The 16,727-nt window shown below is 33.8% G+C and overlaps 1 protein-coding gene across 1 annotated transcript; it reads right to left on the reverse strand.

Annotated features, from left to right (window-relative positions):
• Positions 1-247: 247 nt before the first annotated feature.
• LOC127801473 (transmembrane 9 superfamily member 1) lies at positions 248-8,904 on the reverse strand. The gene is made up of 12 exons (XM_052336673.1): positions 8,642-8,904; positions 5,792-5,984; positions 5,599-5,703; positions 4,802-4,819; positions 4,572-4,669; positions 4,330-4,482; positions 3,966-4,100; positions 3,593-3,759; positions 3,084-3,178; positions 2,571-2,944; positions 1,689-1,962; positions 248-912 (listed from the first exon to the last, which is right to left on the reverse strand). The coding sequence occupies exons 1-12, from the start codon at positions 8,720-8,722 to the stop codon at positions 845-847; spliced, it is 1,761 nt and encodes a 586-aa protein (XP_052192633.1). The 5' UTR covers positions 8,723-8,904; the 3' UTR covers positions 248-844.
• Positions 8,905-16,727: the final 7,823 nt, after the last annotated feature.

Consider the following 16,727-nt stretch of genomic DNA (forward strand, 5'->3'; position numbering starts at 1 on the left):
CAGTACTGGCATCTGATTCACCACAAACAATGAGAGGTCAATTACGGGCTTGAGAATATATTTTCACATTAAAGTTCAGTAAGACTGGACATTTTCATAAAATTTGGATGGCGTTATTCGTATTTTGTTTAAATAAATGTTAAAAATGATAATAATGATCAAGCATTTAGTAAGAGTTTCTGTAATTTGGCCATATTTTATGCAATATAATGGTTCCAATCATCTCAAAGCAAAAATTACAAGAGTATCTGCCAATACCACTCTCCATCAATACCTGCTCCAATAATCAATAGTCCGTTGTAGACACACAATGATTAATGATCGCTCAGTCCCACAACAGACTCAAGACAGACTGACCACTATATTATACCCCAAGGCTTAGGAAAGGTGCTTCTAGTTCTAGTCCCAAAGGCATATGCTAGCTACATTATACCAGCATATAATATCTTTAGGAAAATTAAAAAAAAAAAAAAAAAAGAACACGAAACCACTCCTCACTACAGGAGTCGGGAGAAGAGACGAGACCAATCAATTGCAGAGAAAGGGTGGGTGGGTTGGGCTACATGACAAAATGATTTCACATCTCAGATTATCTTTTTACCTTACAGAAAGAAAAAGACAAATCTCTGCTTCCTGAATTTAAATTTCACTTACAGCCCATGACAATTAAAATGGAAAATTGTAAAAATTTCAGGGCCTTCTCATTAGTCATAACCTATTTTGTGGGTTTCAATCTGTAAAGATATCAACGTTGCCGCCACACATGACCAGAGGTTTCTTCGTTCGGTTTCAACCTTGGAGGAAATACCCATCTCACAGCTCCATTCTTACCCGCAAGGTCTCTCTAGTCGCACTTTATGTTTCGGTAGATTCTCCTTACGAACAAATTGGACCCCAAGTGCCCAACAGCTCCTGAAATTTTAAAGGCGCAATCAAAAAGTTATTTACAGCATCATTTTCACGGTAAACGTTAGATAGAAGCCTGAAAATGCTATAATAAATCTATTATTTACTTTTTTATGCATTTATTCTGAAAGGGGGGTGGGGCGCATTATCCATGTTGAGAGGAGCAAACTCAAACTCAGCGCAAGCCAAGCCAAGCCAAGCCAAGCCCACGTATATTTGCTCCAGAGGATCCATGTAATAGACCATTTTATTATTATGCTAGTTCTGAGTTTAGTGTTTGGGAAGAGAAAGAAAAGACGAAAATAAATATTCTTTCCCACGTATAACAATGCATGTACAAGTTCATTTACTTCCCCTTTTTCACTGTTAAAAAATTCTAGTTCCAGACATAACCTAACCTTAGCATAGGGATCAACGTCAAAAAAAAGAACATGAAATCTCCACACTTACGATTTCTGCAGGGGCAAAGAAAATAAAGGCTGCTAATTTCAGGAGTCCAACGCCAATTCAAATTGCAAACCCAAATTAACTGGTCTTTTAAGGATTGCTAACCCCACTAAATTTCAACCACAGAGAAAATTATCCTGGTTGGTGTCACAAATCAAAATATCATAAATCCCTAACAGGGTTTTGAAGGCTGCATATAATGTTGCACCAGAAAGGAAAAGCTCAGAATTGTGAAAAGTTAAGTTTCACACATAAATAACATCCCAATAAAAAGCTTCATATATAAAACAAACAACAGTGAGATAAACAGACTTATCGAAAGCAGTTAAACTCACCACAAAGAATTCCCAAACCTAGGCAAAACATCAGTGTGTATCCAAAATAGAAGCTGGTCTGGAAGAAACCTGACATCTTGGTCTTCACATAGTAGTAATATATTGAATACAAGTACACATAGACCGCTGTCGAGGCAGCAGAGAAAAATGAAGTCCACTGCCAGTGATAGTTCTCGGCATTTAGTAGGAAGTATGTGCCCACGATTGTAACGCAAACCGTAACAATAATGAGAATCAGAAAAACTAGTAGCATGAAGCCATAAACATAGTACACCTGTCATACAGTAAAAATATTATTAAGCTCTCACCAAGACTCAATAAACTTTCCTTGTCCAAGACCTCTTTTTAATCTGAAAAGCATGCACAAAAATTTAATGAAGGCATAACAAAATCAGCATCAAGAAACAGACTAAACCTTCACCAAATCATATTGTAAATAAAACTGAAGGAAAAGTCGGATCTGTCAATTTTTAGCCAACAAGTACTTCAATTGACTCTTACATATCTATGTGCCTGTGTCCAAGTCACCAAAAAATTTTAAGATTACATTCAGTGTGATGTAATTTTAAGTTTTTATAGAACTGATTATGATAAGGTTTTCTGCTTTAAAGTGAATTAAATCATAGCAGACAGTTCCCATGATAGATTTCCGTAAAATATAATATTGGAAGAAGTAATTCAAATACCAAACAAATTGCAGAAGTCCCTCCTAAACAACTAAAATAAACCAAATATTGTATACTTCCCCAGTCCAAAGACAAATGAATATTGCCAAATCCGAAATTTAAATCTCACCCATCATTAGAAATCTGGCCATTTAATATATTTGTTGGAAAAGAATACTCAAGCAATTGAATACGGGCATGATGTTGTCACATTTACCTTGTAATTCCAGAAGGATGTGAAGACAAAATACATCTCAATGAATATGCTGCCAAACGGTAGTAGCCCCCCCATCATAGAAACTACAGATGGTGTGAGGTACCATTTCTTCTCTGGGATTGGACGGGGAATGGTCTTCACACGACATGGATTGTTTGGAGCACCACTCCAGTTTCTTCCTACAACTGTACCAAGAAGTGCTAGGGGAAAAGATATGAAAGCCCAGATGACAAAAACCACGACCATTGTGCCAAAAGGAATAGCAGCTAGGGATCCATAGAATATAGCAATTGTATTCAAAATAAAACCAATCCCAAAGCACATAAATGGGAAAAATGATGCGGTGAGGATCATTGATTTTATCCAGTTTTTTCCTGACAAGAAAGAAAACAAAAATACACAAGTCACTACAATTATATGAACAAAACATCCCTGTTTTTTAGAAATATCAACAAATAACATCAAGCACATAACATGAGAGCAAAATAAAGCAGTAGTTAGAATTAAGCATACCCCCATTACGTGAATACATTCCACCACTCACATACCCAGAAATGAATGATGTGAAAGCATAACATACTATGAAGGTTGTGACTATAGCTCCTCTCCTGAAGCAGAATAAGCAAAAGTATTGAGTAATAATTGAAGCCATTACTTAGATAAATCAGTATAGAGAGAAAAAGAAAAGAAAAGAAAAATAAAAGAGAGAGAGATCAAGGACATCTATGGAAATGGAAAATTGTATATGAAAAGTAAATGAAACTCAGCTAAAAACAGAATTATGAGCATATATAGCTTCAGTGCCGCCATTACCCTAGGGTAGAAACCTATCAAATTTAGATAAAGCCAACAGACAGATAAGATCTATAGGTTGTAGTTTAATCAGATAATTATGATTGTAGACAGGCAGCCACTGACAAATCAATTGAAATGTGGTCTATCTTTTCATCATACCACAAAGACTTCCAACCACAACAATAATCATGTTGACTGAAAGCCTCATCATAAATTCTCAGACATACCCGACATACAACATTCCAACAATTGCAAACAAGATGACAAGTAGAACAAGCAATGCCAGCTGAGCACCATTCCCAACAACAGATGAAAGTAGTACTAGATTGCGAGGAGGCCGAAAAACATCCCCATGAACAAGCTTCCAACCAGACTCCTCACTCACGTCTCTTTCCTGAATATGAGGTTACAGAGCAGTCATCAAATTTTGGAATGCCAGAAAATAGTGTTTTTTTAAAAAAAAACGGGCCAAAATATATAATAATAAAATTTTTCTAGAAGAAAAAGGATAAAAGTCGTTGACAGAAACAGAAAACAAAAAAACAAAAAAATACAGACCCAAGCACATGCAACAACACACAACTGTTTCAAGAACATTACCAATGTCTCCAGATCATCATCTTCCCGAGCATATTTTGCATAGTCATTTCTAAGAGTTCGCATTAGTATCATTGACACCAGTCCAGTGAGGAAGATAACCATCATGAATGAATTAAAAATGGAGAACCAGTGTATCTGCATTACATGAGCAAATCTCAGTATTGTTCTAATAAGGTGCTACCAAATAATATACAAGTTCCCTGCAACCTTGGATGGATTGAAAATTAATTTAATACATGGCAAAGTTGTTGGCAAAAACCTCAAACAAACATATGGAGAAGAATCCATAACAGGCAAATGCAGGGAATTGCAGCACTTAGAATGTACGAGGAGGAAGACTTATGACATATACAACATCATTTACCTGATGCTCAAAGAAGGGGTAATCTAGGTAAACATCAAAACGACGCGCGAAACTGACATTAGTCGGTATCCATTTGACCGAGTATGTCATATCCAGTGTTCTACCCACTTCCAACGGTTTAGGACCATCGTTAGTGAGGTTCACATGAATGATCTGCACAAGCAAGATGAAACAATCAGAAATAACAACAGACAAATCAAGAGACCATATTACAGAATGCATGTGGTTCATAGTCCACAGACCCGGTCTTTGTTGTATTCAACAGTAATGTTCTTATACGTGTAAAGCACATGCTTGTTATTTTCACTGTTCTTGTCAGGATGTACCTCACCAACAAAACCTACACAATTGAAAAGATGATACATAAAAAAAAAACCATTAGGCATAAATTATTCATCTGGACTCAGAAATTAAAAAATAATTAACACCACAAAAAGTTGAAGAAAGCAAAATTTGAAGTTTAATTACATACCCCATAGAGGCAAATCGTCTGAACTTGTGTCCACATCCATATACCAAGAAAAAAGAGATCAGAAATAACACCATAAGACCAAAGAGTAGCAATCCAATAAATAATAAGCTAGATGAAAGTATTAGTTAGCATATAAACAAACAGCAGCTCTAAACTCGTGTTTCCCCACTGCATATTATGGATTCATTCATATAACAAAAATTTCAATATATCCATCTTATTACAAGAGATCAAGGATTCTAGTACATGCTCACAGAATCTGCTACAAAGGTTAACATGAATGTGGTCACTACATGATGCCCATCTCATGCAATGTAGAATAAGATAGAAAAAATTTAAGAGTAAAGGCCAAGCACTTATTGTCTCAGGCCAACTGCATTCCATGAAATTCCTCGTGTTTAATACAGTAATCTCAACAAAGCTTGACACTGTCTAAATATTTATCTCTAATAGTATTTCTAAGTTCAATCAAAATCTTACAGATGAATGAAATAACAAATGAGTGCTTCGATTTTTCACTACTTAAAATAGAGAATATACAGTCAGAAAAAGGCTATCAATGATGGCCACTCTAGCAGCAACAACATTCCTATAAATGCTGTTGGTCACAATATCCATACATCATGACAACCAAGACACATTCAGCATATCCATACAGCTTATGTTTATATATATCTGAAACTAAGTTAGAACGTATTTCAAATTTTCCAGTACACTAATTTGTTGTAAATTTTAATGTTTAACACAGCCAATTCACCTGCATCAGAACACTGAGAAGATTATAGTGCAAAACATACCTATGAAGAATTCAAACCAGTAACTATTCTCAACAGCATCCTTGAATTGTTTCGCCTTTGCTTCATCAAGTTCAATTTCACAGACAGTAGTCTTATCCACATTTTCTGCAAGAGTACAAGTACACTGCTGTTATCAGTTTATCAGTTATCACAATAAAGCCACCATAAGGGGGATAAAAGAAAACATACATACTTAGGAATTTTATGTCAATCTGACTGTCAATAAGTTCATTTCCACCCAAGACCTCTCCAAGGCCACCCCACTTGTGAGCCGCATTTCCAGATGCATGACAAAATGGAAGGATGTAATAGTTATATGTTTCTTGTGGATTATTATAAGGCCCAACCTTATTTACCCAGAGGGTAACAGGGTCATCTGGTTGATACTGCAAGAAGAAAGAAATTGGTGTCAGAGAAATGATGCCTACTAGATCTGTGAAGAAAAATTACATCCAAATTGGCTAAACTGGGAAAAATAATTGAGCTATTTGTGCACAAATTAATTCGACTGGAGCACAAAAATAATTGAACTATAAGAATCATTTAGTAAACTAGAGTAAAATCTGTCATCCCATTTCTATTGGAGGTCCAGCCATTACAAAACATTGCCTTTACAACAAAAGCTTGCTAGGAAAAATAGTTATGGGAATTTGCTACATAACAAAATAGGCTCTGGAGAAGATTAGTGGGCTAAAAATATGGTTGCTAGTACTGTCAGGTCTCATGCCAAAGTGAGCATTGGAGGGGCATCTCTGAAAAATGGGACTTGTTCTTGAAAAATATTATCTTTAAGATCATGCACATGTCTAAAGTGAAGTTTTGGCTTGTCAGTTGGTGTGGCTGTGATACTGTTAGACCTTTTTTAGAGTTAATCAATATGGAGAGGGCTTTCTGACAAGGATTCTCTCTATTCCAGGCTGGAGGGGTCTGCTTGCTCATCATTCTTCATCAGAATTTCCAATATTCAGAAATTGACTCTAGATTTGAATTTTTGGTTATTCATGGATCAGTTCATTTCTAGACAGGGGGAGGACAGCTGTGAATGATGCTCATCAAAAAGAACTTTTACCGTCTGAAGCTTCTACAAAGCACTTGAGCAGTAAATGCCCCCAGCTTTCCATGGAAAGACATGTAGAAGACAAAAGCACCTTCTAGAACAGCTTCACATGATTTTATCATCACCGACAACTCAAGGGTTAAAAGGCAGGTAATTGCTGACTAGTGCTTAATGTGCAAAAAAGATGGAGGTGGGCCAGTTATTGCCGCATGCCTAATAGCCTACCAGTTACGGGTTTTTAACGTTACCTTCTTTTACTTGGATGAGATGCCAGAGTTTTTTGTGAATTTATTAATCATGAATCTATTGGGACATTGTTAAATATCGTCCTTAGTTTTAAATCAGAGGCCAAAAAACAAGGAAACTCATGAAATTCACCAATTTGACCATTTTAACCCATCTTAACAATTTTTTCAATCAATACCTCACAGTGTTATAAGTATCTCACTTTGACAATTTCCATCAAAAGAAAAGTATAGTTTCTATTAATGAAGGGGGGAAAGTGATGAAAATCATAATTATATTACAGAAGATAACGATGTCATATAATTGAAACACTTATAAAATAACAAGGAATTGATTGAAAAAACTATTACAATAATAAAATTACTCAAAGTTCTCTCTCTCTCTCTCTCTCTTTGTTTTGTTGTAATTTGAGCTAAATCAGCTAGTTGACCATGTATTCTACAATAATTTCAGACCATATTTATGTTTTTTTTTCAATAATGTTTATGATTTGTTTGTTGTACTGACAACTATGGTTTAGATATATAGTGATAAACTAAGTAGTGGAGATATCATGAAGTGACAGAATTATTGTAACATAAGCAAAATTTCCTAAGTGAACATGCAGGTACCACACTGAAAAAATTATACATGCAAACAAACCAAGAGTCTTCCCTTATTTTTTCATTTATCCAATAAAAAGATAAAAAGAGAGAATGTTAGTATTTATTCCCTATCTTTTGTCCTTGTTACCCTAATTCTTTTCCTTTCCATCCTAAATTCCCAATACCAGTGTTGTGGTTTGCGGGAGAGGCAATATAACTCTTCCATTCCAACTAAATGCAAGTGAACACTAATGCACTGGAAAGTGCATCTAATTCTATTTTCCATTCCTAGGACACTTGCAGGCAAATACAAATACGATCCCATGAAGTATTGACAATAAATGCTCAGCTTAGATGAGTTCATGGGCAGTAATGACCAACAAGATAATTTGTAGAAGCCTACAACCACTGACTCTGGAAGGTAATACGTAATAGTGGCAGTGTAAAATCTGGGAAGATGCATGTCAGCGGCAATTGAACCAAAAGAGAAAATTCTCACCATCACAAACAAGGCATTTGAGAAACATTTGGTTGATGGTTCCGTGAAAGCATACGTGAAACATTACCCAATATTTGCTTTTCAAAAGTATCAATATTAAAACCATCTACCTTTGCTTAGTAGTTGGGATCAAATTGGTACATAACATAACCGGGAATGTCTAAACACAGAGCTCCAGCTAATCCACTATTCTTCACAACAGAGGAGCTACCACGATACCCCAACGTACGGTATCTTCCAACTCCAAGCCACGTTCTGCCCATGAGACTAGGATATCGTCTGCAACGTTGGCCCGCACAAACCCATTCGTACATCTGATCGCCAATACAATTGCTATGATCCCGTCCAGTTCACGCCCACGCATGTCCATACAAGAACCGGATCTAAACCCTAAATCATGACCTTACGCAATATCATGCAAAGAAGACCGTAATCCACTTTCTCGAATCGTAAATCAAGTACTTCCAACAGATACGCCTCTACGTATAAGGAGCGATTCACGCCAAATCACACAAATTCAAGATTAACACACACAGATCTGAACGAAATGCAAACAGTAACCGGCAGAAAAACAAGATCTGTTGGCTGAAAACGATGAATTGAAAGAACAAGACAGACAGGCAACTGAAATTAGGTGGTTTCGAGAAACGCGTATACCTTGTGATCGTACTCGGAACAGAGCGCCGGCGAGACGAGGAGGAAGGCGACGAGGATGAAAGATCGGACGGTGGTCCACATCGGATCGCCGACGAGAGCTTGGATCTAACGGCGGAAACAGAGGGAGAATGGATCCAAGGGCTGGGGCCGGTGCTGGTGTTGGCTTCTTGGCCTTCTCGGAAGAGAAAGCGAGAGACTTCTTCAGATTTATGCGACTACAAGAGCGCAAGAGGCAAGAAGAATAGACTTCTGGCTTCAGTTAACGCAAAACAAAATAAAACTATTTATATTCACTTTCATTTTTTGTTAACTGACCTTCTCATGGGCAATGGCAGCTTCAGTATTTAATTTTAGGTAAGTTTCTAGAATTAAAATAATATCAAATCAAGCGCCTTGTTGAGATAAAATTGGGATCCAAATGAATTATGATTGAATGTGTAATTTTATATTTGTTATTTGGTAAATTATAAAGCAAAGTTAAATTAATTTAATTAGACCAAGGCTGATTTAGGACTGAGAGTGTACTGAGTCTTTTGATGATATAAAATTATTATTTTATAAATTTCTCAAGTTGGGTTGAGTTTTAAGGATTGTTATCATTTGCATACAATAATGAATTTGTTGAAAAAAGTCACCTCCAAACTTTATATACTACGTGTGAAAAAATACTCAAAGAGTATAAGTCATTCTTGTGTAAATGGTCCGATACTAAAGCCAAGTTTCAAATGACCTTGACCTTGTAGAAAAAGTCTTTGAAAGACCCTAAAACTCTTCTGGAGACTTGAGACCTCCCTTGTAAAGATGTTTTGCCTTTCTCGTTGAAGTCAGAAAGAGGGTTTTTCGCAGCTCATTGCACAAGACCTCTTTTTCGGCTTCATGTTTCCTTTTTAGTGGGTTAAACCTCTAAGCTTTATTGTTAACAAGCTTGGGTACACCGATAATTCCTCAATCTTCTTCAAGGTTTTTTTGGAAGAAAGATAATTATTTTGTCACCTAGAAAATGTCTAGGGTAAAAAATGGTTACACGCGATTTGTTTATCTCTTATGGCCATCCAACAGTTGTTGTCTCCCAGATAAAATCAAGCCTAGCCATGTTACTGTTTTATCTTCCGAGACTTCCCTTATATAAGGGGACTATGATCACTTTTTGGCTTTTACTTTCTTATAGAACTTGTAAATCTCAAAACTATTCTTCAATGCTCCCTAGGCAAAGAACCTTATTGCAAACCCTGAAAGACTCTCTCGGTGTTGCCAGAAGACTCTCTCGTACAACACCTAGTCTCCCACAAACTTTTTCATGTGACAATTAGTCTCCCACAGACTCTTCTAGATGCTTATAAGTTTTTGGTAAATCTTATGACTTAGGAAATTCTTCTTTCTAAACCCTTGATGGCAAGAACAAAACACATAACATTTCTCACCACTCCTCAAGAAATATTAGTCATTTTATGTAGTAGGTATATATTCACAACAATGGATTTTGAAAGGGTTTGAACCCATTTCCTTTTCCTCGAGCAGAATACGTATGTACTGCTTGTGTGGACAGAGATTGTATGGGAGTGCAAGGGGCTTCTTAATAGTTAGCCTTTGGTTCCTCTTTCTTGAATTGGAGATGAACTTTTTGAATGAGAGTTGCCTGACCCCGGCCCAACTTCACCAAAACAAATGAACCCAACTGGTGGCAAGGTATGTATATTTAAGAGTGGCTGAGGCATTTATTAGCTATAAATCTGTGGATTAAACCATGGATTTGAGGGAGAAATCAGGGGGTGGCCAAGCCTATAAATAGACAACTCGACCATAGGAAGAAAGCACAAGTGAATGAGCAGTCCGTGAAGAGAAAGAGTTCATCAGAAAGGTATGTATATTTAAGAGTTCTGATTTATTAGATTAATAAAGTTTATTTTGATTAGTTAATTAATTAGTTAGATAAATTAAATTGGTAGATAATATTTGGAAATAGTTAAATTAGACAAATTAGAAAATTAATTCATGGTTAGCCAATGAGTTACTTAGTCTTATGTAATTGTGATAAGAGTGTTGCGGGTTCGCTATCAGCTTCTACAACGAAATAGAGTTGGTCACCGAGCAGTAAATAATTTAAGGTAAGGGTTTAATATGCTATGTGTGTAAATTACTTTTGTCATGACTTGCATAAGATATTGAGGAAGTGCTTAGGCATGGGGCAGTGGATTGTTGACCATGAGGGCTCTAGAACGGGGTCATAGATAAAATCACTAGGGGCCACCTAGAGTCCGAGATAGGTGAGGTGGATGGACTTGCATGCACGCTGCACTTCATTTTCATCTATGATGCTATGCTCATTAATTTACTACATTGCATATTGCTTTTACTGAGTCCCCAGACTCATCCCTTTATCTCCCACTAACCTAATAGATGGCTCGGGATCTAAAAAAGGAAAAACGGTACTGGTGGAATGGTCGCCGATCAACAGTGATTGCGGGCAGTGAGAATGTAGGTTGTGTCTTATGTTATTTATGTAATTTATATATTTTGTATTTGACTATAGGAGACAACAATGAATTAAATAAAATTTGGTTTAGACCAAGTTAAGGTTCCCACTATAAGTAACTCAGTGAGTGTGAACTAGTTATGCTTGACCATTGGAATATTGTATTGAGCATATTGGTATTTATTTATTTGAAATTTGATTTATATTTTAAGGACCTAATCGGGTTTGAGAATCGGGTAAATTTTCGTTGTCTAAGTATTTTAAACCCGAGTTCTCGACAGTCGAAGGTGGCTAAGTCTGGACCCCACCCAGGGCGCCCAATATTATTTTAATACATTATGTTGTCAGCGCATAGGCGTCCTTCGAGATAGATCGGAGTTGTAACCGTAGGTTACGGTGGCACTCGGTAGTGGGGTTGGGGTGTCACAGTTTTACGCATCACAAGATACAGCTGCTGTGGGACTCAAACCCCCCCAGTCTTATGCATCACAAGATAAAACTGTTATGGGACTCAAACCCTCCAGTCTTACGTATCACAATCACAAGCCAATTTCTACCACCATGCGGTATAATTGCATGAACACATTGCCATGCAATGCAGCATATAAGGAATGCAATGGTTCTTGTAACATTAATGTAATGACAATGCCCTTATAAGCTAAGTATTAGACCATGCTACACCTGCATAGGTTTTCACACAAACGAATGCTCTAATACATATGCTCGTCTATCATACACAAGTCAGCACTCAACAGACCAACCATATCATGTCAATGCTCACACTCTCAACACGTATAAAACATGAGCCCCAATAAATGCAACTCATGGCCCAATATCATAATGCAAAGTAATATAGTTACCCAATGCAATGCAACGCAAACATAAGCAAAGTTATAACAAGTCACATTCACACACCTTTAATTTTTGTCCACTAAGATTCTTGGTTATTTCACCCAATTCAACATTTAAATAGATTCCACCACATCAATTAAGTGAAATTATTTGATAATATTGATAACCAGGTCAAGGTGGAAGTATTCACTTTCAGAATTTAAGATTGAACAAATTTTTTAAGGAAAGAGAAAGCTACGAATCAAGCATACACTTCAAAGTAAGTCCGAGGCTTAATAGTTGTCCAAATGGTTCAAATCCTATACCAAATCTAAGCTTATTGAGTATAGATTTCAACAATAAAACTGCGGATCTCGATTCCGATATTTTTACAAAGAGTTATGCCCAAAATAGCGCAAGGTGCACAATTCCTCAAGCTGAAAAAATATGGGTGCTAAAATAGCTAAGTATCTTAGGTCGACCAAACTCTGATTTAGGTCGAACGAAGTTGGGCAGAATGCTAGATTTTAAATTTCAATCGACCGAAATCTAACTTAGGTCGATTGAAGTCCACAGACTTAGGTCTGACTTAGGTTGACTGAAGTTCAACTTCAATCAATCGAAGTTGGGCAAAGTGTTTATTCATGATCTTAGGTCGACTGACCCTTCAACTGAAGCTACATACAAGTTACTGGATGACTTAGGTCGACCTAAGTCCCAACGAGAGTCATGAACAAACATGAAAGCAGAACACATAAGATACACCTCACCCCTATACTTGGTTTCCTAATCCACAAATGTCATTCCTTAAAAGAAAACATGGGGTGAACAAACCTTATAGAGACTATCAATGAGACTCAACAACATTTTAAGAGAAAACTCATAAATTTTGAAAGAAATTAAATAAAATCCATTAACTACAAAAATAGTCCTCAAGACTACCACAAGGATAAAAGCCATGGTCATTTATACAAAAGAAACATTTTAGCCATCATTTAAAAGAAATAGATATTGGATGTTTGCTTGAAAGAAGAAGAAGAATAGGAACTTGCCTTAATTTGGTTGATGCCCAAAGAGAAAAAGACAAACCTGCTACAAAAACACCTACTCCTTTGAGCTTTTAGACCACCAAGAAGATAAGAAAAAAGAAATAAAGAATAAGAAAATAGAGAAGAAAAACGAGAAAGCTGGGAGGAGGAGGAAGAAGATGAGAAGAATAAAGAAGAAGGAGACAAGAAATAAGAGGGGTATGGCATGCACATTTGCCCCCAACTACTCCTATCACATTGCTTTCACATTTGCCCTCACACACAAATTAAAATACCTTACCCTATAAGTAATTTCATCTTTTTTCATTTACTTTTTCCATTTTCTTTAATCAAGCCACATTATTATACACATGGCTCAACCCCAAATCAATGGACTAACACATTTATTAAGCCCAATGGGCTAACTCTTCAACTTGGTCCCAACCTATTTCATTTAATTTAAATAAAATACAACACAATTTGTACTTGACTTTAACCCAATTTTAGCAGTCCAATCCATTACAAATGGGTTTATTTTAAATTTTTCAACAATCCATAGTATTTAGGCCTTTCAATCATTAGCCCAACCCATTTGTTGACATGATGAACCCAATTTATACTTCATTTTAATTTTTCACTTATATTTTATTTTCTAACATTTCTATTAATTTGTCTTTTTATAAATAAATAAAATATTTTGAGTCATTTAATTTGGACAATGTCCAAAATACATCACATATAATAAAACCATATTTCTTATAAAATTCTAGACTCACTAAACGGTCGTTTCACATTGCTTGAGACACTTTTTTCCTTTTAGGTTTTATGTTTTCTTGTTGATAAATCGATCCTTCTAAGATTCATCATTAATGAGTTTGGGTACATTAATTATAATTGTTAACTTAAATAAAACACTTACTCATGTATTGCTATAAGTGAGCAAGAAAAAATCAAAATTTGCAAACTAACAAAATCAATTGACCCAAATCACCAAACTACAAGATAAGTGGTCAATTATGATTTGATAATTTTAAAAAACACCTAAAATAGTTTAGTTTGGGTTTTGAATTTTGGTAGAATGTCAAACGGCCTGCCCAAATTCCCAAAAAAAAAATAAAAAATAAGATTTTTATTATTTGAACTAAAATAATGAATTTCAATTGACAATTAAATAAATAATAAATTCATAATTTTTATTTAATAATTTCCAATAAATCCTTTTAAATAATCAAAATGCCATCAATTTTTTTTAATATCTCTCCCTACCATGCAAATTAGTAATTTTGGTAGAATTATTTAATTTACAATTTTTAGGTAATTTTAAGGTTTTTTAGAAAAAAAGGTAAAAAATATAAATCTTGTTGTTTGTTTTCTCTTTCTTTAGTAATCATTATTATAAATAAAATTGCCTAAACGTGTAATCTATAATTTGATGATTGGTACCAAACACTCTCTTTTTATTGTATTTGACATTAAATTTAACTCATCAAAGTTAAAATTTAATGTCAAAAAGTCTCTCTTTTTATCGTAATGAACAATAATGATTTCAAAATTTGTACAATTATACTAAAAGTTTAGGTTGCATTCTCTTTATTATTTTCAAGTCATTTTTAATTTTTAATTTTTTAAAATAATAAAAACACGTTCTCTTTACTGTTTTTAAAAATGTATTTTTGAAAACAAAAAAAAAAATTATAAAAAAAACTCAAAACAATAAAAAGTTGTTTTGAGTGTTTTCATCCAAAATAAACTCAAAACTCAAAACATATTTATTTATTTATTCATATTTTATTATTGTAATGGGAAAAAATATTATAAAATTTATTAACTTTAAAATGTATATATTTTTTTAATAATATATTAATATTAAATATTTATAATTTACTTAATAATCAAATTTATTGAATAAAATATTATTAAAAAAATATTTTTAAAATTTTAAAGAGAATGCGTTTTCTAATTTTCTATTTTGAAAAATAATTTTTCAAAATGACAAAAAGAACGCGTTTTTAATTTTCTAAAAATAGAGTATCAAAACAGAAAATTAAAAATAAATTCAAAACTCAAAACTGAAAATTGAAAAATAAAGAGAGCACCCTTATATTTCAAAACATGTAGTCTACAAATATTAAAATCTATACAATTTATTTAAATATACATTTTATAAAATCACTAAACAAGTTAAATGAACACAAAAACGTATTAATAAATAGCCAAACTTGATATTATTTATATAAGCCAAGTCAAATTAAATCTGTTATCTGGAAATAATTAAATTAAAATAAAAAATTAGACCCACTTAAAAAAAATCATTTTGATTCAACTGCATTAATTTTGAATTTTTTTATTAACTATTAAGAAATGTATGAGTCGTTTTCATGTAAATATTACAATATTATTGAGGAGATGGGTGAAAATAGATTTATAAACGTGTCTCGTTAACTTATTTAAAATTAAAATAATTATATTTTAAATCATATAAATAAAATTTATTTGAATATGATGTGCAATAAATCTAGACTCGTGTTGAAACTAAGACTTATTTCCAAAAAGAGTCTGATAAAGTAAAGAAGAGAAGTCATAAAAGGCCTGAGATACCATCTTAGCGGAAGACCAGCAGCTACACTCCCACTGGGAGACTCATTCAACTTGAGTCCATACACCCATGTCCCGGGGTGACCCCTCTCAAACACATATAAAAAAATAAATTTTGTTAAATAAAATATAAACAAATTAAGTTTTAATGTAGTGCTTAAGTTATTTAAGAAATTAAATTATTATTTAAATAAAAAATATAAATTTATAACATCCTATTTGTTTATAATAATATAGGTAATAATTATCTATAATGCATGAAAACGTGTCGGGACGTCGTTTCGACGATTTTAAAATGTTTTTTATACCGAAGTACTAAGAAACATAAAAAAAAAATTATTACTATAATTTTAAAATTATTTCATTATATTAAAAAATTTAAAAACTCCTTTTCGTCTATAAAAAGGTTAGAAACGTAAATAGTTCCGTCTCTAGTCAGGTTAGAGTACAAAATTTTTTATCTTTGAACTTAAAATTTTTAATTTTATTTATTTTGTATCGTATTTATTTTTTATTTTTACTTATATATAATTTAGATGGTTTTATAAAAAAATACAAGAATTTAAGATTATTATATTTATGTCGGCACCGCGTTGGGGAGGAGAAATAGAAAGGGACAATTCTACCCCTAGAGATTGAAGGCAGAAGGGTGGCACAAGATCCAAGAGAAGAGAGGGAGGGAGGGGAGTTGGATTGGGTCTCATGCCAGGCACGTGCGCTTAGTTGGGCTGCTTCATTTTCATTTCTTCGTCTCGAAGTCTTCAAACTTGGAGACGTGGCCACTGGCCCAATTGCACCTCACCGGCTGCCGCTGCTTCTCCTATCCCCCCATGCCCAAATTCAGACCTCATAATTATAATTTAAAGAGCCCGAATTCATATTTTATTGCTTTGCTTTTTTATATTTCTATTATTAATTCATATAACCTTTTATATTTTTACTTTTTATTATAATAATTTAAATTTTTATTATTTTAATTATATTACTATATTTATATTTGTAATTCATATATTTTAACATATAAAATAAATTAATTAATTTATTTCACTTTATTTTATTTACACATCAATATATGAAATTAAATTAATTTAAAAATATAAATAAAAATAACAAAAAAATTAAATTAATATATAAAAATACGTTAAAATATAGAAATTAA

Source organism: Diospyros lotus, chromosome 5 (genome assembly GCF_014633365.1).
Source record: "Diospyros lotus cultivar Yz01 chromosome 5, ASM1463336v1, whole genome shotgun sequence".
NCBI classification, from domain to species: Eukaryota; Viridiplantae; Streptophyta; class Magnoliopsida; order Ericales; family Ebenaceae; genus Diospyros; species Diospyros lotus.

Coding starts and splice junctions, on each gene's coding strand:
- LOC127801473 (XM_052336673.1), bottom strand. CDS start 8,722: ATGTGGACCACCGTCCGATCTTTCATCCTCGTCGCCTTCCTCCTCGTC. Junction 5,704..5,791: donor GATTGACATAAAATTCCTAA/GTATGTATGTTT, acceptor GTACTCTTGCAG/AAAATGTGGATAAGACTACT. Junction 1,963..2,570: donor CATCCTTCTGGAATTACAAG/GTAAATGTGACA, acceptor ACTGTATGACAG/GTGTACTATGTTTATGGCTT.